General features: G+C 32.2%; 1 protein-coding gene across 1 annotated transcript in view; it reads left to right on the top strand.

The window, feature by feature from the left end:
• Positions 1-1076: 1076 nt before the first annotated feature.
• LOC139526124 (uncharacterized) overlaps positions 1077-22738 on the top strand; it is a gene marked incomplete in the record, with an annotated part of 22805 nt that continues 1143 nt past the window's right edge. Inside the window, 7 exon segments of the mRNA XM_071321265.1 lie at positions 1077-1215; positions 3914-3950; positions 6707-6855; positions 8550-8686; positions 15025-15176; positions 19827-19908; positions 21819-21967. Coding sequence (XP_071177366.1) covers positions 1165-1215; positions 3914-3950; positions 6707-6855; positions 8550-8686; positions 15025-15176; positions 19827-19908; positions 21819-21967 — 757 coding nt within the window.

The following is a 22738-nucleotide window of genomic DNA, read 5'->3' as shown; positions in this document are numbered from 1 at the left end:
ATAGTCTGCGATACCGTAACCTAAAACATTGTTTTACTTGTACAATAATTGACTTTATCAAAGTCATTCGGACGTCTTGACGTCTATTTTTTATTGTTTTGTTTGGACGCCACAACCTTCCAAGACGTCATAACTATATTTTAACTAGTACTATGTGTATATGTGTACTCCTTAAGTCATTTGCTTTTTCTGAACTGTTCGTCCTTGTGAGCTATTTAATTTTATACCACCAGAGGTCAAGTTTAAAAGGGAGGATTGTGTGCTGAAATTATTAACTATGCCCGCTTCTATATGATATAAACCTCGATGATGGATGTCACCAGTACGACATTTTTTTTAATTTGGGGCTGAAGCAATAATTCGTGATAGTCTATTCATGTTAAAGGTATTACAAACCTGTTTTAATTTGGGCGATTAAAGTCTGAACACGCGTTCATTTGAACAACCGTTATTTACACATAGATGTCGCTTTTCTGTGTCGTGGTATTCATTGTCGTATACCTATCATCCTTATTTACTCATTCGAATAAAGAAAATAGTGTTGCATCAACCATGAAACAAATTCTAAGTAAATTTAGTTTAGAAATGGTACATTGATTGATTGATTGATTGATTGATTGATTGATTGATTGATTGATTGATTGATTGATTGATTGATTGATTTAATGTTGGTTTTTTTTCGCTTTTTTGTTTGAATTTGTTTCTGTTGGTTTTTGGTGGTTCTTCATTTAGTTGTACGAAAATACCTACTTAATCGTTATGGTTTGAATTTTCGGGCTAATGATAAAGAATGAAATAACGTGAAAAAGATAGTTCGAATGAACCAATATTTAAGCTATCTAAACTGCGAAAATCCATACACTAGTATTTGAGAGAAGGGGTAAAATTAATGTGATTTTACATTATCTTTCAGGAACAAAGACCAAACTACATGCTATATTGATACGCATAAGGCATAATATGTTCTTATCTCGTGGTTCTGCATATCTATATGAATATTCTATATCCTGTTATATTTAGATACGCTAAATATTTCGTAAAGACGATTAATTTATAGGGACTGTTTAAAAAAAAATTTGTGAAAACAATTGTGAAACAAGTTACTAGTAGTCGGTCAGTTAGATATGTTTCAATTTAATTGCAGATCAAAGTCAAAATTAAAGCATGCAGGCCTTTACAGAAATTACTTTGTGCTCTTTGATACTTTTGTCAGTGGTAAGTTGTTTTATAGATATGTGAATTGTGTTAATATGAGAGGAAACATACTGAGCTGTGAAAAAAATTATATTTTGAAATAAAAACTAAAATGAAACAAATTGTAAAAGAACGCTATGATAGTGCATATATGTACCTAGAATTATTTTAATTAAGTAGAACGTAGCTGATTTATTACATTTTGACTTTCGACGTGCGGTTTAATCATTTATCTTATCATTTTTCGCTATAAGTTCATAAATGGTGTCTAGGTCTGCAATGCTAAACATCAAATTATTACTGGTGACGCCTACTATCGAAAAGAATACCAAATATGCATTTTACAATGTAACATAAATTCATTCAAATCATTATTTCACAGCCTTTTAAAATCTTTCTAATGGGTAAATCATCAGGTCAGTAGTCGGTGCATCGGTACTGAAATGGTTTATAACATTCCGTTCTAGAATTATCTGTTTATAATTTAGAAATTATAATGTAAACTAAGATTCCAGCTCTACATGCACAGTTGACCCTAGATGGATTTACCTATTAAATTTAGATCTTTTATGCTCATATAGATCTTCGTGCTTATACAAATTTCAATTTTTTGCCCTTTAGCGTTGTTACTGTAGGTAAATTCAGGTTCAGGAAGCAAAAACATTTACAAGGTATTTTTTTATGAGAGCAATGGTGTAACATTGCAATATCCTGTTTTAACTACTATAGTAGACTTTAGATATTTTTAAACAATGCCCTGTGTGTATGTATCAACACATGTTATCATTCTGTTAGTTTTTTATAATTATATCTTTATAAATTGAAGATTTAGAATATTATACTTCTTTCATATTTTTTATAATTTTACCGACAAAGTAAACGATTTGATAAGATATTTAATACATACGTGCACATCAAAAATGTAATCTGCGAGTCTAGCTAATACAGCATATTCTTTATTTTATATTGAATCAGATTAAATTAGGTTGGAACACAGCCAACAGTCGGAGTAAAGAGTAGGGACATAAAGGCCTTGTTTTGGCCCAAGAAAATAAAATGTTTGAAAACTATTTCAAATTGGCACATAATGTTTGGAAATGCACAGAGTCAAGAAATATAAATGAAAAACATAAAGATTTTATCTGATGACGTCATAATTACGTCATAATGTGTACTACTTTCACAAAAACGATGAAAAATAAAGAATTTATGCAGTTTTCTATCTTTATTTCCGTTGAGGAAACATCCTGCGCAGCCGAGAAACAATTAAATAATTTAACAGAAAATATTATAACTATTGGCATAATCTCACCAAATATAAAGTTGTTTCTTGGGTGCGCACATACTTTTTCAATCTAAAATATACTTAAAATTTGATGAAAAAACAAGGAAATTCACGAAATTTAACAAAATATGCAAATTAAGTCATGATTTGTTGCCATGGTAACTTGATCGATGTCAAATTCGTTTTGTTTTTCTTACTACATTATACCTTAGTCAAGTTTTCAATAACTTAAGAATATGTATGATAACTTTTTAATTTGCAGTAATTTTTGGGCCAAAAAAGGGCCTTATTGCCCCTACATGTTTTCATATTCTTATATTGCATTAAATTTAAATATCTTTTCTCTTTCTATAAATAACTTTTAAGTCCACTTAATTCCTTGATTTGCACATAGATGCTGACTACAACCTTCAACAGAACCAAGCTTTATAGCAATCTATATATTCAATTATTTAATCATGAACTTCCAATTACTTAATATCACATCTTATTTTTTTGAAGCAGTAAACATATCATTCTGCATTTGTATAAATATATTAGAGAAATTGTGGAATGAGAGCAAACGCAATGTAATATCCGATTAAATACAATTTCTCAAGGGGCATAACTCTTTAAAAATATTTGATTGGCTTTTATTTTCCAATTTATCCGACGCATTGCTGATGTAAATCTTGAATATAAATTTTATAAAAATCTGCCAAAAATTTTAGACGTAGGAGACTTTACAATGCAATTTTCTGTATAATTGATATATCCAAGGAGCATAAATGTTTTAAAAATAATCGATCCGCACTGATTTTCAAAATTGTCTGAGACATTTTTTATTTGCATATATTCTGTCAAGAATTGTTTAAGTTCAAGTGCTAACAAGTCAGGATAGACAGATATACGGACAGACGGACGCCTGGTATGTTGATGCCCAACTCAATGCGTTGGGTCAATAATAGACTGTATAACATACCCGACGCCTCTGAAAAAATGGTGTATTCTCAACTTATAATGAACATTTGGTACAAAATACCATGTTTAATCAAACAACGTATATAATATTGGGCAGAAATACATCTCACAAGCAGGTACATGTAGATGCATCTAATATTCTGTAGAAATAACGTATTGGCTATATAGACGTGTATATGGTTGTCGAATTGGTGCATCGGGATAAATTAAAGAAGAGAGGGAAGATATCAAAGGGGTACCAAAATTCACAAGTCCAATAAACAAAACAGATAAAAAAAAATGTAAAAAAGAACACTTATGGTAATCGTAATACGCACTGGACAGAATTGTGATTAATGTAAACATAATCTTTAACAAATGTATCATAAAAGCAATGCCAAGCATAGGCTAGTAATTACAAAATCATTGATATGACAATCGAGTACAAACAATCGTTATTATAGTATATTGTAAAAAAAAACTTCTTTTTTTCAGACGCAAGTAGCAGCAACAGCTCCAACCTTAAATTACAGTATGTACATTTTTACAATTGAGTAATTAAGTAGGTTAGAAAGACTCTACTTAGCTGGGATGGGGTGTATATTTTATAATTCTTCTCTCACAAATTCATGTAAATGGATTTTGAACTGAAATGACTATTTGTATCTGGTCCTGCAGTTCCATTCCAGACATTTTCACTGCAGATAATTCAGAACTGTTAACTCTTTAACACCCCCCACATTGTGCGTTACCAAATAATGATATGCTGATCAAGTACTGTTCGTTGATGTTTGTTTTTGTATGCATAGCAGTTGTTTCTTTTTTTTTTAAAGGTATCGGATTTTGGTGGTTGATGTGGTCTGTTGTATGGTGTTGATATTTTTGTGATTTCTGTAATACTTTGTTTGTGTATTGAACACTTTTGCAGAATATTTAGATCGGTCTAGCTGAGAAATATACAATTTTTATTAACCAATGCAACCAACAGCTACTTTTTTTTAATAGATAGCGAAGTAGATATGTTTCCCTGCGGAGGGCACATATGACGTTGAATGATTAAGGTAGTAACATGTTTATGTGTTCCAAGTACTCATAATATATGTTATCACGCAAAGTAAAAAAAAATTAAACAAAATACACTGTTAACATAAATTGTAAAACTAGATGAATAAATGCCCGTTAAGAACCTAAAGTTATTGAAATTAAATAAGTGAGTGAGTGATTAGTATTTATTCTGCAAGTATCGTGTGTCTGCCCGACACATACGATGCCGTATCATATTTTTATTACATTGCGGAAAGGCGTGTTTCTCGCTTTATGTAAAAATACGGAGATGTGGTATGTTTGCCGATGAGACAACTGTTCACCAGAGACCACGGAACGAAGAGGTGAAAAGCTTCAAGACACTGGCCTTCAAAAAGTAAATAACCATTACTATAGAATAAACTATAAAATGCCCCGGCATGACAAAAAATAAAACAATCCAAAATAGAAAGCCAATGACTTGATTTATGTTTAAAAAGCAAAATCAAATACGACAGAATGCGACACACAAAACTACTGAGTTACAGTCCCCTGACTTGACTATTCTAGAGGCGGCGTGGATCAGATGTACATACTAAAAAAAATCAAAGATCTGTTAGAGTATATAAGATTATTTCGTCTTGCAAATATTCCATATTATGAACAAAAACACAAACTGAAAGGGTTGTTCCTGTTTTGTTTTATAAAACAGAATGGCCAATGTACAAACAAGTAGTTTGTCTTCTTAATTGACAACTTGTTACGTTTGAAAGACATGTTGTTCAACAAACAATCGGCATTCCTATTGGTACCAGCTGTGTTCCTTTTCATTCCAACTTGTTCCTTTATTCATATGAACCTGACTTCGGAGAGGAGCTTCTTGGGATGAATGAAAAGAAGCTAGCATTATCCTTCAACTTCACTAGCCTATATAGATGATGTTCTCTCAATAAATATCTAAATATTTTGTGACTATGGTGAACGCATCTATCCCATCAAAACTGAAATAAAGGATACAACAGGTGCAATTAAGTCTGACTCATATCTCGACTTACATCATGAAACTGATAATGAGAGTCGGTTAAGAAAAAAAATTACGACCAAAAAATAATTTCAGTTTTCCAATTGTGAGCTTTCATTTCTATTTAGCAGCATTTCAGCAGTGTCTTGAATATGTGTCTTAGTTGATACGATATTCCAGGGCTTGTGTTCCCTATAATGATTTCCTTGATAGAGTGATGCTGCTCACAAGGAATTTATTCAACCAAGAGTTCCAAGTGGGGAAGTTGAAGTCATCCTTCCAAAATTTTACGGAGGTCGTCACGAGTATAGTTTCTCGTTATAGAATATCTGTTTCACCGTCGTAAACACAACTTCGTCCTCCTTTCCCCCAAATAATACTTACCGAATAAGACTTATCACCGGATTTGTACTAAAATGAGTAACATAACGGGTGTCACATATATAACAGGATCTGCTTAACCTTCCGGAGCATGTGAGATAACCGCCGGTTTTAGTTATGGATCTTTAGTCTTCGATGTGGTATTTTGTGTGCTGTTGTTTGGTTTTTTTTTATGTTGTTTTGCCATGTCGTTATTAGTTCATTTTCGACTTATGAGTTTGAATGTCTCTTTGGTAATTTTCGCCTCTCTTTTTGAGACAGGTTGCAAAAAATGTGACGGGGTTAAACATGTTTGTGGGTACTCAAATATCCCTCAACCTGAGACAGTGGTGTACATTTACCAGCACAACATAAAATCTAACTTCAGATATCATTTGGAAAGTGCTTTAAAAAGAAAGACGTAAAATACCAAACTGATATTTTTTTTATTTTTTTTTTTAATTCACTGTTTTAGATAATTTAAATTTCTGTTATTGTTTTCAGTATTTTAAATTTACTGTATCAGTATTTATAATTTTCTGTTTTGAGCAAAATCAAAAACAGTAAACCTGTTAATGTACCCCCACTTGCCCCCCCCCCCCCCCTTTTTATAATAAATCCAGCATCAAAATTTTCGTGCGACCATCCACTTTACATAATCAGTTGTATTAATTGGCATTTTTAAACCGTTTTCATTAAGGAAACAGCAAGTGTCGGCAGTTGTATATTAATTTGCGTACTTGCTCGGCATTACGTACTTGTTTCAGTAGACGGATAATATAAAACCATATGCATTTCTTCAAGTTCCCTAGAAACCGATTTTTTTTAATTATTTCACAGAACCTATAAACACGATTGCATATATTTATGCAATTTTATTTCAGCTTGTGATTCTCAAGGCGTTGCAACAATTAAGGCTGATAACATTTCAAAGGTTCATATACTTGTCGACAAATCGAAAAATTTATACTGCACCCCTAAAGATGCCTCATTGAAGAACTGTTATACTGTTGGAAATGTGACACTCACTAAGGTAACTTATAAAAAAACGTATATAATATACTGAATTAAATAGCCACCAATACTTAATATGGATTATTGAGTAACAGTTGTAAGGATTTAATTTTTAGTAAAACAAAAGACAATTAAAAATGAAGGTCATTTGGTTTATTATTTGTTATGCTAATAAATAGCGGGAATGATACCTTTTTATTAGCTCACCTGGCCGAATAGCCAAGTGAGCTTTTCTCATCACTTGGCGTCCGGCGTCCGTCGTCCGTCGTCGTCCGTCGTCATCGTCCTGCGTTAACTTTTACAAAAATCTTCTCCTCTGAAACTACTAGGCCAAATTTTACCAAACTTGGCCACAATCATCATTGGGGTATCTAGTTTAAAAAATGTGTCCGGTGACCCGGTCAACTAACCAAGATGGCCGCCATGGCTCAAAATAGAACATGGGGGTAAAATGCAGTTTTTGGCTTATAACTCAAAAACTAAAGCAACTAGGGCAAATCTGACATGGTTAAAATTGTTCATTAGGTCAAGATCTATCTGCCCTGAAATTTTCAGATGAATCGGACAACCCGTTGTTGGGTTGCTGCCCCTGAATTGGTAATTTTAAGGAAATTTTACTGTTTTTGGTTATTATCTTGAATATTATTATAGATAGAGATAAACTGTAAACAGCAATAATGTTCAGCAAAGAAAGATTTACAAATAAGTCAACATGACCGAAATGGTCAATTGTCCCCTTTAGGAGTTATAGCCCTTTATTGTCAATTTTTAACCATTTTTCGTAAATTTTAGTCATCTTTTAGAAAAATCTTCCCCTCTGAAACTACTGGGCCAAATTAATCCAGACTTGGCCACAATCATCATTGGGGTATCTAGTTTAAAAAATATGTCTGGTGACCCGGCCAACTAACTAGGATGGCCGCCATGCCTAAAAATAGAACATAGGGGTAAAATGCAGTTTTTGGCCTATAACTCAAAAACCAAAGCATTTAGAGCAAATCTGACATGGGTAAAAAAACAAGATCTATCTGCCCTGAAATTTTCAAACGAATCAGACAACCTGTTGTTGGGTTGCTGCCCCTGAATTGGTAATTTTAAGGAAATTTTGCTGTTTTTGGTTATTATCTTGAATATTATTATAGATAGAGATAAACTGTAAACAGCAATAATGTACAGCAAAGTAAGACCTAAAAAGAAGTCAACATGACCAACATGGTCAATTGACCCCTAAGGAGTTATTGCCCTTTATATAGTCATTTTTTTAACAATTTTCACAAAATTTGTAAAATTTTACTAACATTTTTCACTGCAACTACTGGGTCAAGTTCATTATAGATAGAGATAATTGTAAGCAGCAAGAATGTTCAGTAAAGTAAGATCTACAAACACATCACCATCACCAAACCACAATTTTGTCTTGAATCCATCTGTGTCCTTTGTTTAGTATTCACATAGACCAAGGTGAGCGACACAGGCTCTTTAGAGCCTCTAGTTTCAAATGCCCTAAGTCATTATGGTCTTCAATTTTTTCCCCCAATCCTTCCCAAAATTAACAAGGTTTAATTTAATTTTTCCATGAGCTCAATGGTTTAGATACAGCTTTCGCTATGTACAATTAATAAGATCAGATATACATTAACTTAATGATCCAGATCAGCTTAATTAACTTTCTATCTTATTAATTTGATCAATTTATATTTTCTTTTTTTGTAGCTCCCACAACCATTGAATGTATTGTACGAAGAAGAAAAAGATTTGAAAATAATTGGTGGACAGAAGGTCTTTTTTTATGAATTAACATGCAAAGATGGACCTCGGAATCTGACAGCAAAAGTATCATTCCGTACAAAGTAAGTTCTTAAATCTAACAAAAAAGTGAGTAATGCAAAGAATAAAAGAAACTACAATTTTCATCATGTCAAGATAATACGATTTTTTTTTTGCTATTTATAATGACTGTAACAGAATATAGACCTTTCCAAAACATTAAAGTGTAAAAACGGAAGATTTTGTTCTGTTATCCAGTGTGAGAATATCATTTGAAATAGAGCTCCCCTTTGAAATTTTTAGAAAGATTCACTTATAGGGTCTTTGCATCGGAAATATACACATTTATTCTAAAACCAGTTGTTGGCATGATACGGCCTATGTTCTTCTCATATATTTTATGATGGTATGAAACTAAACTTAAAACGGGAGGGATTGTGCTTGAATTTCATATTATGAAGACATAATCTTTTAATCAGTTTAATTGAGGTCTGGAGCTGGCATGTCAGTATCTGCTAGTAGTCCTTTGTTAATTAATGTATCATTGTCATTTTGTTTAGTTTCTTTTGTTACCTATTTCAACATCGGACTCGGACTTCTCGGCCTGTCCCAAATGAGGAGCCTCCGGCCTTTGTTAGTCTTGTATGATTTCTTTTATTTACGGAGTTTAAGGGCCAGTTGAAGCACGCCTGCGGGTGCGGGATTTTCTCGCTGTATTGAAGTCCCATTGGTGGATTTTGGCTTTTTTCTGCTCTTTTGTCGGGTTGTTGTCTCTTTGACAAGTTCTCAATTTTATTGTTCATTTTTATCACCTGTTTTGAAGTAATGACTAGAACTTGGTCATAACAATAAACACAACCGGTAATACGCGGCAGGTGGCTGCACATATGTTTGATAGCTCGAATTGCGGAAACTAATAACGGAAAAAAACGGAGTAGCCGCTCTCTACTAAATGAGTATATAGGCACAACCAGATGCCAGATCACGCTATTAAGATAAATTCTACCATTATTAAATGCGTAATTGTGTAGCCTGAAATAAATGAAAATCACAAAAAATTACGCTAGATAGAATTTTCAGTGAGAATTATCAGGTGCGAAAGAGTGAATATTGTCGGATAATACACAATTAACCATTAAAAATTATAAGCAAGCCTATTTCCGAATGTTTTTATACATACAAACTCCAGTTAATCGTTTTTGAGGTAAAACATTTGCCCCCTTTCCCAAATATCTGTACATCTAATTAACGAGATGTCATTGATATTGCAGTCATTAACTACAGTGTATACTGCTTTACATACGGTCCTTTAAAATATATAAGATACACTAATTTCATTGTAAAAGTGAAGTTTCCATTGTCATAGTCGTTTGAACGAGAAAGGCGATAATTCTTAATGTGCAATGCAATTAAATTCAAATATTTTTAAAGTATGCTAGATCTATGTAATTTATTTGAAAATAAGCATTACATATTTATAATAAATTCATACAGTTATTAAAAATATGAAATGTTTGGTTTCGTATTTTGCGGATATTATAGGATCCTATATGATCACTTTCTAAAGTCAAAATACAACAAAAAAACTAAATTTTGTAATCAGATCACGATTGAAAATCGGCAGTCATATCCTACTTCTTGTTTTACCCTCTTAGAGCTGAGATTTGCGGGCGACGGCTTATGTCTTCTTCAAAAAAGTAAACATAAATACTTCAAGCAAATCTTGTTGAGATATTTAACTAGAAAAATGCCTAATAAGAGTTTAATTTTATGATATTTTTTAATCAAATGCTTCTCAAATTGCTATTACTAATCAAGACTCAAGGAGTATTTGTGCCACGACACATAGGAATCACTGCTGTTGTCATCATTGGCATCACAATTTGTAAAACCGCGGCTTTGGAAAAATCAATTTAACCTAAACATTATTCTTCGGGACATTTGGTCTATAGAAAAGTGCCTAACAAGATTGTGTGAGGTAGACGAAATTGAAAAGGATCGTATTGATTTTTGATTTCCAAAAATAGACAGATCGGACATATTATGAACTTTATTTACTAACTATTTTTGTTTGGGATTAATTGAAATTATAACATATATAGTGAGATTGAAAAATGTTGTACGACTTTGCCCCCCGCAGATCTATAGAAAAACAGTACATTAACGGTTGTTACACGGACTCTTTTTAGACGATACACGGACTCTTTTTAGTTGTTACACGGACATTTTTTATGAATAGAATCACTCGTGCATGATCAGTGAGTTTATGGGCACTTTAACTTTCAATTAGATTTGAACTTTTTGGTTCACCGACATATTTCCTGTCTTTTTTTTTTTAAATAAAATATTTACGTTACTAGCATCAGTGTTTTTTTTTTAAACATTTCCAGTAAAATACTATTCATATAAGTACACTATTAAGGGATTCGACATTTATTTTTTTTAAAAAGGGGGTGGTATGTTTTTCTCCTAACAACAAAACAAATTTTGATCCCAAATTTTATGAGAAAAAAATAACTATGGTAAAGCAGATAACAGATAATTATTGATCTGCATGATTCCTGATTTTTCAAAAACCGTATATATATAATATTGCTAATTTGCGTTGTAAAGGTATTCAGAAAAGAACATAACGGACCCCCCCCCCCCTTTTTTTTATGGAGCAAAATAATTGGTCAATAAACGTATTTTCTTTAATACATGGACATGAATAGTATTTTGGACAATGCTAAAAGTAAAGAAATTTTGATACCGACGTTTATATTTCAATTCAAAAAGGCAGGAATAAAATTGAGAATAGAAATGGGGAATGTGTCAAAGAGACAACAACCCGACCAAATAAAAAACAACAGCGGAGGGTCACCAACAGGTCTTCAATGTAGCGAGAAATTCCCGCACCCGGAGGCGTCCTTCAGCTGGCCCCTAAACAAATATATGCTAGTCCAGTGATAATGAACGCCATACTAATTTCCAAATTGTACACAAGAAACTAAAATAAAAATAATACAAGACTAACAAAGGCCAGAGGCTCCTGACTTGGGACAGGCGCAAAAATGCAGCGGGGTTAAACATGTTTGTGAGATCTCAACCCTCCCCCCATACCTCTAACCAATGTAGTAAAGTAAACGCATAACAATACGCACATTAAAATTCAGTTCAAGAGAAATCCGAGTCTGATGTCAGAAGATGTAACCAAAGAAAATAAACAAAATGACAATAATACATAAATAACAACAGACTACTAGCAGTTAACTGACATGCCAGCTCCAGACTTCAATTAAACTGACTGAAAGATTATGATTTCATCATATGAACATCAGGCACAATCCGTCCCGTTAGGGGTTTAGTATCATACCATCATAACATATATGAGAAGAACATAACCCGTGTCATGCCAACAACTGTTTTTAGAATAAATGTGTTTAGTTTCGATGCAAAGACCTTATCAGTGACTCAATATTAACGCCAAAAGGAAATATGTAAATAAAAATCAAATCTCTTCAAAGATAAAATCCCTATCAACTCACCAATTCACGGTTGATCCTATAAATAAAAAGTGTTCGTGTAATATGTCCTTATAAGCAGCAACTCTTGAAGAAAATCATTCAACTTATATCCTCAATTTTGAACGGTACGCTGCGATTGGATAATATAGTAACACGTGTTTAATTAATCGCGATCAACACTAGTACTTGCAGAGACGAGGATGAATTAAAAAAAAATATATTAAGTGTGTCTTAATATATACAATAACAAGACAAAATCCATTTTTTCATAACTAATGAAGTAGAAAAATCATTCTTTTGATACATTTATATTGTTATTGAATTTATACTTAAGTTGCCTTCAAATCTAACAGGGGCGGATCCAGCCATTTTAAGGGGTTCCCAACCCAGGAAAAAGGTGGTCCAACTATATGTCCCCATTTAAATACACTGATCGTCCAAAAAAAGGGGTTCCAACCCCCTGAATCCCTCCCCCCCCCCCCCCCCAATTGATAATGAATTCATGTATTTGGCAGCAAACGTGCGATTTTTACAATTTTTTTAAGGGCCGGAATTGGGGGGGGGGAGGATGAAATGACACATCCTGCATTTTTTCATCAAAATAAAGATCACAGTCTGTTTATTTCAAATCAATTTAGCCCCCTCTTTTTTTCCCCGCTTTCCGTTTCACCTATAAAAATCAAACGATATCTTATTTACCACAAACATATTTCTTTAATATATTACTTTTTTACGAAGTTGCATTTTAAAAGTCTCAAATGTAATAACATTCATCTTTTACTAGAAATGGTTCCTTTTTCTATCAAATTATTGGATTCCTCGGTTGAAGGGAAATGGAAAAAAAATGTGTTAACTTTATATTATAACTTACATTTACTGCTTTGGGGCCATTTAAGTTTCTCAAATGTTTAGTCTTGCAAAATGTAATACTTCTTCCTTGAAACGTCGTACAAGTCAGATACAAAACAAAAGTAACAAAAAAAACCAGGCCGGAAACAACCTGCCGTATAGTTTTTCTGCACTTGTAGTGAGGTCAAGGTCCTCGGCTATCGCCTCGGACCTTGACCTGACTACTCGTGCAGAAAAACTATCCGTAAGATTCAACGACAATGACCGGTCCACATCATAATAAGTTATAGCTAGGGGTAAACTGGGTAGGGAGAAAATGACAGATATTTTAAGGTCATTCTTTTGTAATAACGAATAAAAATTTGTCAACCAAATGTTTTGTTTACCTACTGGTTCCTAGATATGATCTGTATGCTTCATCTCGTAGAGACACAAATTGAGAATGTTACCAGTATACATACGGCATTCAATTTTGTTATTAGTTGTTATTTGCTTTGAACTATCTGTCAGTAACTTTGAGTACTCTCAGATCTGTACTTAGTGTTTTTTGTTGATGCGGGGATGTATAACTACCCTGCCACGTCAACTTTGTGTTTTTGTTAGATGTATTTCTATTTTTATCCATCTGATGAGTTAACCATATTTCAACTGATTTTTATAGCTGTTCTTATGTTGTTATGTAACACCACGATCCCAGATTAAGGGGAGGGTTTGGCGCCAAAAAAAAACAGTTTAACCCCGTCACATTCTGTATACATGTGTCTGTCCCAAGTCAGGAGCCTGTTATTCAGTGGTTGTCATGCTGTATATCATATTTGTTTTTCGTTCATAATTTGTACATAAATTAGGCCGTTAGTTTTCTCGTTAGAACTGTTTGTGGTATGCGGTATGTGTTTTGCGCATTGTTGAAGGCCGTACGGTGACCTATTATTGTTAATTTCTGTGTCATTTGGTCTCTTGTGGAGAGTTGTCTTTTTGGGAATCATACCACATCTTTTTATTTTATATTATATTTTTTGGAGCTTGTTAAATTAATAGCTCACACTTTGTTATAGTATTATTCAAGTAATCAAGATTTTCTATCCAAAATATGTAATATATAAATTAATGTCTATAATGTGTAAACCAGCACCATTGGTATATGAGGTTTCTCTTTTGAATTGTTTCACATGTTGTCATTCCGGAGGCTTAAAATGAAACCTGTCTTCAGTCGGACTACCGCACCGACAGATTTAGAAATGTATTATTTTGAAACTAAAAAGATCCTGATTAAGGGTTGAACAGGAATCTCGCAGTCTTTTAATAAAACATTTGTCTTACGTTCTCAGACATACATTTTGTAATAGTGTTTTGGACCAGATGTGTTTTCTTTCGTAGGGTATACTTTGATTCGGTGATGGAATCTATATATCTAATTGCGTTATCGATTTCATTCCATTGCATTATAGTATTGGGAAAATAAGATTTTTTTTGAAAATTCTAATCTTCATAATGGTACTAAAAGGACAGTGATGTTACGAAGATTGTAATCAGAAATAGTTGATACAGGAGGTGGTATCAGCGTTCGTAAACACATAAGAATTATCTACGGTAAATATTGAAACATATGCGTCATTCTCGGAGCCTCTCATCAGGCCTGATATTTGGTGAGGTTCAATCGATAGTGTACAATCTTTGACTGTCCCAGTCTTTTTTGTCGTTTTTCTTTTAGCTATGGTGGTGTCTGGTTTGGTCTCGCATATAACTGTTTTCTTTGTAATGCTCTTATAACGATTTTTTGTTGTTTGTTTCGTTTTTTTGTCCCTTCAATACCACTAATATTCAATTTCAATGCATGATTTATATTTTCAATATTTCTATATGTTTTATATAGTATGTAGTCAGTCTCTTGAAACTATGATTCAAACAGGGGGATATCTGATAACACCCTCAATTTGAAACTAAATACTACCAACAACATTTATTTTTCACATGCATACAAACAGAAAACATTTTTTAATCTATTTTCTTCTTCTTCACATGACATATCAATGAATCTTCAAATAATGATCATTTATATATTGCAGCAAAACTGACACTACTATTTCAAAGACTGAAAATATTGAATTAAAGAATGCTTTACAATTAAAGATGTCATCGTCTGAGAGTCAAATGGTAGATCTAAAGGGAAATGAAATAGGGGTTGGGGATGAGCTTTTCCTGTTTATGATAGTTCCAGGTATGTATGATTTTATTTTTCATTGCAAAGTATTCAAAAATAAAACTCGAGGAAACAATTACGACAACTTTTCTTTTCATTTTATTTGTATATTTTCTTTAAATGCTGGAAGATAGTTTTAATACTCCATTATGGGAAACCAAACTGTTATTGCTTACAGAACTCTATTGGGAGTTCAAAATGATGCATGACATATGCATTGTGCTTTGAAAGTACGAGCAAACCTCGAAATGGATACATGCCATTGCATTGATATCTTAAATGCAGTTCAAGCTCTTTTAGCATCATTCAGTTAGAGGCGTTCGCATATCTTATAAATCAAATATAGTGGTCATATGATCGTTTTAGGAATTTATCGCATAAATGCAATCCACATTCAACAAATTTGCAACCACACGAGCCGTGAGCATATTGATGAAATTAACAAAACATGAATTATGTACGTGTTGTATTCCTACACTGTGCGAATATTGTAAATTTATAATGCAGCTAGAAAACTTACAGTAAAAGAAGTGATATTTCGTGCCATTTCTATTTCATGTCATGTCACTTTTCTTCACAATTTGGGGTTTTGTTTATGGTTGGGAAATACGTTTTATTTTTTATATTAAGGATGTATTCTTCTGACTTTTCAGTCTCATTCAGTCTCGTTGAAATCTCGTTCTTGAATTATTTCCAAAACATGTGATACAAGTGTAAAATATCAATGAATTTTAAAAATATTATAATTAAACATAACGCTGTCAAAAAATTGTGTATTTGCAATGAATGGTTTTTGAGTAATCCAGTTTTCAAATTTTACCACAAATCAAGTCTGTATTTTTAGCCAAAATTTTGAGAAAATGGGTGAGGGATACAAAAAATTTTTACAAGAATCATGTCCATCCCATGTCATTTTGGTCTTTTCAAATTTCTTAGATATGTATTTGTTCAATCATTTATAACAAAAAAATTGAAATAATATGCATTTTGTTCTTAAAACTAAGAAAAATAACAAAAATACAAAATTGACAGCATGGTCAATTTTACACAAAAAAGCTTCAAAATATGATAAAACTTTCTTATTTTAACACCTACCTATAGTTTTTTTAAGTAAAATTTATTCAGATTGGTCCACTTCATCTTTGGAGAAAGTATGAAAAAAAGTTTAATTGTGGAACTGTGATTTTTTTTCACGATTATAGCCCAAAAATAGGTAAAAATCGATGAAAAATGGGAAAATCATCAAAATTGGGCATTTTCAAAGGGCTGTAGCAGAAAAAGAAGTGCACCACCATATGATTTTGTCTTCACCAATTATTTTATTACAGTCTTATAAACTCAAAAATCAGGTTAAGAAAAAAAGTTTAGTTCCAGAAATTTTTGGCTCCTCAGAGGTGTTCATCCTTAACAGACAAATATGAACATTTTTGTATTCAGCTCGAAACAGTTGAATGGCTAAACCTCGCCTATTGCTGAGTCGAAGACTTATACCAAATCGAACATTGTCCCAATATGATATATTTATTCCTGACATTCAGATTATTTGTATTCTGTATAAGGTGTAGACAAAATGGGCCAACGAATTTTTGTATATGGTGAACTAGGAAACAAAGACTTTCAAATTGTATATTTTCATCAATAATAAGAATTCAATTGTTAGATTAAAGTATAAAACGAATAACGATTTGCAATTATTTAGTAAATAGAAATAAGAAGATGTGGTGTGAAGCATGTTTAAATGAGAACGGTAAAAATAAATATAAAATTATTATTTAATTATTATACACCGTTTATTATACCGCGTTAAAAAGGGGAATTACTACTAACCGGAACTAGCGCTTGAAAGTATTTACATATTGATTTTATTAGAATCAAAAATAAATGGGGAAAAAGGAAAAAGGACTATTTTTATCGATTAAATTAGGGCTTTGGTTGTATACACATTTAAAAAACCAACGACCGAATGACCTTCAAAAGAGGGGAAACAACTACAACCATTGAATTCTGGCTTGGTGCAGGCATATAAAAAATAGGGTGTGGTTAAACATGTTATTTTTCTTCTCTACATCACCCAGCTGCCCACCAAAAAGAACAAAAAGAACAAAACAGAGAAATTTGTGTAACAGCACTTCATGAGAACTAAGTTTGTTTGGCACATGCAACTACGTAAAATTTATTTCATCATCGAAGACCTAATGTTGTGAAATTTTACACAAATCAATTTTGAAAAGTTAGACAATATGCAGGCCTTCACTACAAAGTTTATAGAACAAAATCAAAATGAATTGGTCATTGAATAATTAAATAAATGAATTGGTGATTAGAAGGAGCTTTTACTCCGAACGAGTCTTGCTTGACAAATATTGTCATTCCTCTGTTGTTATTATAATGATCTTTATTAGTATACATTTGTACCTCCCGCTTTTTTTTAAACGGGCGGTATATAGTGACTGGGGAGTCAGTCAGTTTGTTTGTTCTTTAACATGGCCTTTCGTCCTTCTGTCCTACTTTTGTATCCAATAACAACAAATAGTACAGTGTTATCTGCAATAGGTAGAGTTTGAGCTGCTTACATGATTACTAAAGAAAATTGTATATCACTTGACTCTATTGAGTTCGACTTGCCCCTGTAAAATTCTTATTTCGAATAGGATGTCGCATCTTAATTTTGTTACGGTTAGGTTGTTTATAAAGCCCGTGGATTTTGATACGACCCATGTTATTGTGATTTTTTTCACGATTATAGCCCAAAAATAGGTAAAAATCGATGAAAAATGGGAAAATCATCAAAATTGGGCATTTTCAAAGGGCTGTAGCAGAAAAAGAAGTGCACCACCATATGATTTTGTCTTCACCAATTATTTTATTACAGTCTTATAAACTCAAAAATCAGGTTAAGAAAAAAAGTTTAGTTCCAGAAATTTTTGGCTCCTCAGAGGTGTACATCCTTAACAGACAAATATGAACATTTTTGTATTCAGCTCGAAACAGTTGAATGGCTAAACCTCGCCTATTGCTGAGTCGAAGACTTATACCAAATCGAACATTGTCCCAATATGATATATTTATTCCTGACATTCAGATTATTTGTATTCTGTATAAGGTGTAGACAAAATGGGCCAACGAATTTTTATATATGGTGAACTAGGAAACAAAGACTTTCAAATTGTATATTTTCATCAATAATAAGAATTCAATTGTTAGATTAAAGTATAAAACGAATAACGAGTTGCAATTATTTAGTAAATAGAAATAGGAAGATGTGGTGTGAAGCATGTTTAAATGAGAACGGTAAAAATAAATATAAAATTATTATTTAATTATTATACACCGTTTATTATACCGCGTTAAAAAGGGGAATTACTACTAACCGGAACTAGCGCTTGAAAGTATTTACATATTGATTTTATTAGAATCAAAAAATTTTGTAGACAAAACAGTCTAGAAAACAAAACATTGAAAAAGAAAGACTGAGTAAAACGAACCCCTAAAAATGTGGGGAGTTCTCGTGTTTCGCGGACCACTAAGCTGATTCTGCTCGAGTTTGGTCATCCATCGTATACCACATGTATTGATTAGTCTATAATTTGAAATTGATCATTATATCTGTTTGTTTTGCTCACACATTGTTGTCAATATCATTGAAGTCTATATGACTGTCATACAAATAAGAAGTTTAGCTAGCTATAAAAACAGGTTAAATCCACCATTTTCGTCGTAAGAAAATGTCTGTACCAAGTCAGTTGTTTTCCGTTCGTCTGATGTGTTTGAGCTTTTGATTAAGCCATTTGATAGAGGGTTTTGAATTTTCCTTAGAGTTCGGTATTTTTTTTTCAACACTTGAAACCGTTGGTTTAATAGCTTTGTTGAGAAAATTTTCCATACCTCATTATGTAATTCTAATTATAGACTTGTTATATTGGATGTTTCTTTATGAAACGCTGCTGGGATTACAAATGTAAAGTTTATAAAATTGATTTGCATGTTCGATGCTGTCTCATGTGCAAAATGTATAAATGGTTTTCTATCTATTAAATGTATTCGCAGCTTTAAAATCAAATAGTACAATAGGAATATTCTATCATATATGTACAGTTTTACTGATGTACAGTATTTTACAATCATTAAAATAAATATGTATTCGCCTATTTATATTTCAAACGGAGCAAACGCTCTTGACTGCAGAATTGTCAATTTCATTCAAAATCAAAACGCTTATAGATAATTTTATATAATACAATGTAGTATATGATCCCAAATACAAAAGCCTGTGGACAAATCTAAACTTCATCACTAAACTAAGAATCATGGCACACATTTTGTTACATTTGAATTTTGCTAGTACATTACAATAATTTTAGAAAATACAAAAAGCTTGAAAAACATTTAATACTCGATGTTCATATAAAAAGATACATACATTGTTGTTAGCTTATAATAGGTATGGTTCAACTTGCAAGATAAAGTAGGTTTCTTATCTTTTAATATTAAAAAAATATGTATGTATATAATATCAAATAGACCAATTTAACTGCATATGTATGTTGATGTGTTTCGGGAATACAGAAGGTTTGTTATTAAATCAATGATCATCTGTTCATAAGAAGTCAAGTTATATTTGGAAATTCGTTTCCAATCGAACTGTTATATATTTTACTCTCATTTAAGATGGCCACTCTATTCAGCCTGAAATGTGTACTGCATACCCTAATACCAAGACGACAACTGTCCAAATGTGGAAGAACACAGGGTAACTATCGATTTAAAACAAGTGATATTAAGACTTTTTTCGGGTTCTTTTCCAAACGACATTTGGAAAACTATTTGAAATCTAGTCTATATGATTAAACTTACTTTTGTATTATTTGGTTTTCGTAAGGAATGAAAAACCGATCGTGGTTTCCACAAGAGTTATATGTTCCGCTTGCAAATATAAAAGAAATGTCTGAATGTTTAGTAAATCGGCATCTAAATATACTCCAATAATACTTTATTTAAGTTCGTTCTTTCATAACTGTTCACAAGAAAAATGGACAAACAAATGACAGTTAGAAAAAAGATGGTAATCTCTCTTTAATAAATATAATCTGTAAAATAATCATAACATGACATAAATCATCATAAGAACGCGATACAGATCGTTCACCTTGTCTCGTAATAATATAGACTTAGACTCTATTTGAACTGTTATCAAATCGAAGATCCCAAGATAGACGTATCACCAAGTTTGAGCAACATGACGGGTGCCACATGTTAAGCAGGATCTTCGTGTTACTTAGTCTAAAGATTTCTATGTTGTACTCTGTGTACTGTTGGTTGTCTTTTGGTCGTTTTTTTTTTTGTTTGCCATGGCGTTGTCAGTTTGTTTTCTACTTATGATTTTGAATATATACCAAAATGGATCTTTCGCCCCTCTTTATAAGTATTGAACATAAAATATCAATTTCAAAATTGTCTTCAAAACAATAAGACAAAACATAATCTCAAAATTCAGCTCAATTTTAAAATCACATTTGAAGTAAAAAGGGCTGTGCTATTAACATAAACACACACTTCCTCCTTTTTTTTCTCTGGTGTTGGAATTAATCATAACATCGATACTGAAACTCTAAATATGCAATGCGATTTGTTCAATGTGACAATGTTGTAACATAAATCAATAACATTGCCAAATGCAAGTAATGACATAAGAGGTAAGTTAATAAAACCTGACAAAATCAAACGTTAGACTATATCAACAAACTGAACGAACATAATTCAACTGTCATATTCCTGAATTGATACAAGCATTTTCCGTTAAAAAAAATGGTATGTTAAACCTGGTTTTGTATGACAGATGTTTAGTAGGTTTGCTGCTTAAACTTAATCCGACAAAATCCGGTTTGCGAAAATATGTCGTAAATAGCTTTTATCTTCTAAGAATGATTTTTTACATATATAAATTTTACAGTGAAACGTATGATATTCAGCAACGAAACGGCAATCAAATAAATGAAAAGACTAGAATTGTTTACTTGAACAGCATTTACATATTTCGAAAATGACTAACATACCTTTTATAGATTAAGTCAAATAACAAGACTCGAATTTGTCCCATAGTTCAGAACCTAGTTACCGACGTTATCACGCACTTTGTTGAAATCCTTATTCATTCCATCGTGGAAAAAAAAATGCTTTTGTATTTGAACTTTGTTAAGAAAATAATAACTGCATTTTTATATAATAAAAACAAAAGTTATCATAGGATGACTTTATTAATTCTCCAAATGGCTGGTATACTTTTCATGTACATTCAATTCGTTGAAGAAAAGAAAATATAAAGGTACTCTTATCAGCCTTTTTTGTCAGTGTTTTTTAATATCTGGAAAGTGGCTTAACAAAGTTGATTTGGTGATTGAGACTAATTATTTGTCCAATATAAGAGATGTGATACAATAACCAAAGAGACAGCTATCAACTAGTGACAACATGAAGTAAATGTACGCATCTTAAAGTCACTGTACTCTTGTCGCATACCAGAGAAAAACAAGTGAACCTGTCTCGTAACTTTGTTTCAATGGCGAGGAAAACATGTTTTTCATGAAATTCCTAAATCTAAGCTGGTCATAGATTGTGTGTCACCATGGGCAGACAATCATGACGGTATATTTTTAATTTCAGAGACGCCCAATGCAATCACTATGACAGTGCATTAATTGATAGCAAATGGATTGGAAACCAAACCGTCGTACATATAAAGATGTATGGTTTCCGTTTTGTTGATTCACAAGATGTAACGATTAATTGTTCAGCATTAGTGTGTCCTCAAGCAGACGTTTGCCAGAAGGTAGGTTTGTCATGACTCTTCTGAATTCATATACGATATAGACTTAAGCAAAACAGTGTTACATACGCACGCTTATGTATGCCTTAATTACAAAAGGTGAGAAAACAACACATCATACAAGTTAGCCATATCAATCATAATTAAGAAGGGACATTCAGATTCATCTTAGAGATAATTTATGAAGAGATAATTCACAGGCAATTACCAAATTCATCATTACTGGCTACTCGGCTAGTGGCAACAATTCACACTGACAGTTCACATGCATTGGGTGTCGACACTAGACATCACAATTATTGTGAGTGGAAAAGGTTTCGAAATCAAATCATCAGTTCAACTAATTGGTTGCTAGGAAAGAATTATGAATATTAATAAGAAGGTGTATAATGAGTGTCAATGAGTCAACTCTCGATCCAAGTTATAATGTATAAAGAGTTACCAATTATAGGTCAAAGTACGGTCTCCAATACGTCAACACGAAGCTTATAGTTTCATGTGCAGTATTCAAATTAGTATTCATTGATGATATTTTGTTACTGTTTTCCAACTCTGTGTTTTTAGATATAATGCTGATAATCTGTTTTATTGTGATTTGAATTATACATTTTTGCTTAAAAATATAAAATTAACTTCTGAATTTTTAAATGAATATGCCATGTTAATCTAGGTAACAAATTAACTAATATATATGCAACTCACCGCACCTTTCTATATATTTTCTCTGGATAAAACAATTCTTAGAAACCATATATAA

The sequence above is a fragment of the Mytilus edulis genome, chromosome 6 (assembly GCF_963676685.1).
Source record: "Mytilus edulis chromosome 6, xbMytEdul2.2, whole genome shotgun sequence".
NCBI lineage: Eukaryota > Metazoa > Mollusca > Bivalvia > Mytilida > Mytilidae > Mytilus > Mytilus edulis.
This window is presented reverse-complemented; position numbering and strand designations above follow the sequence as displayed.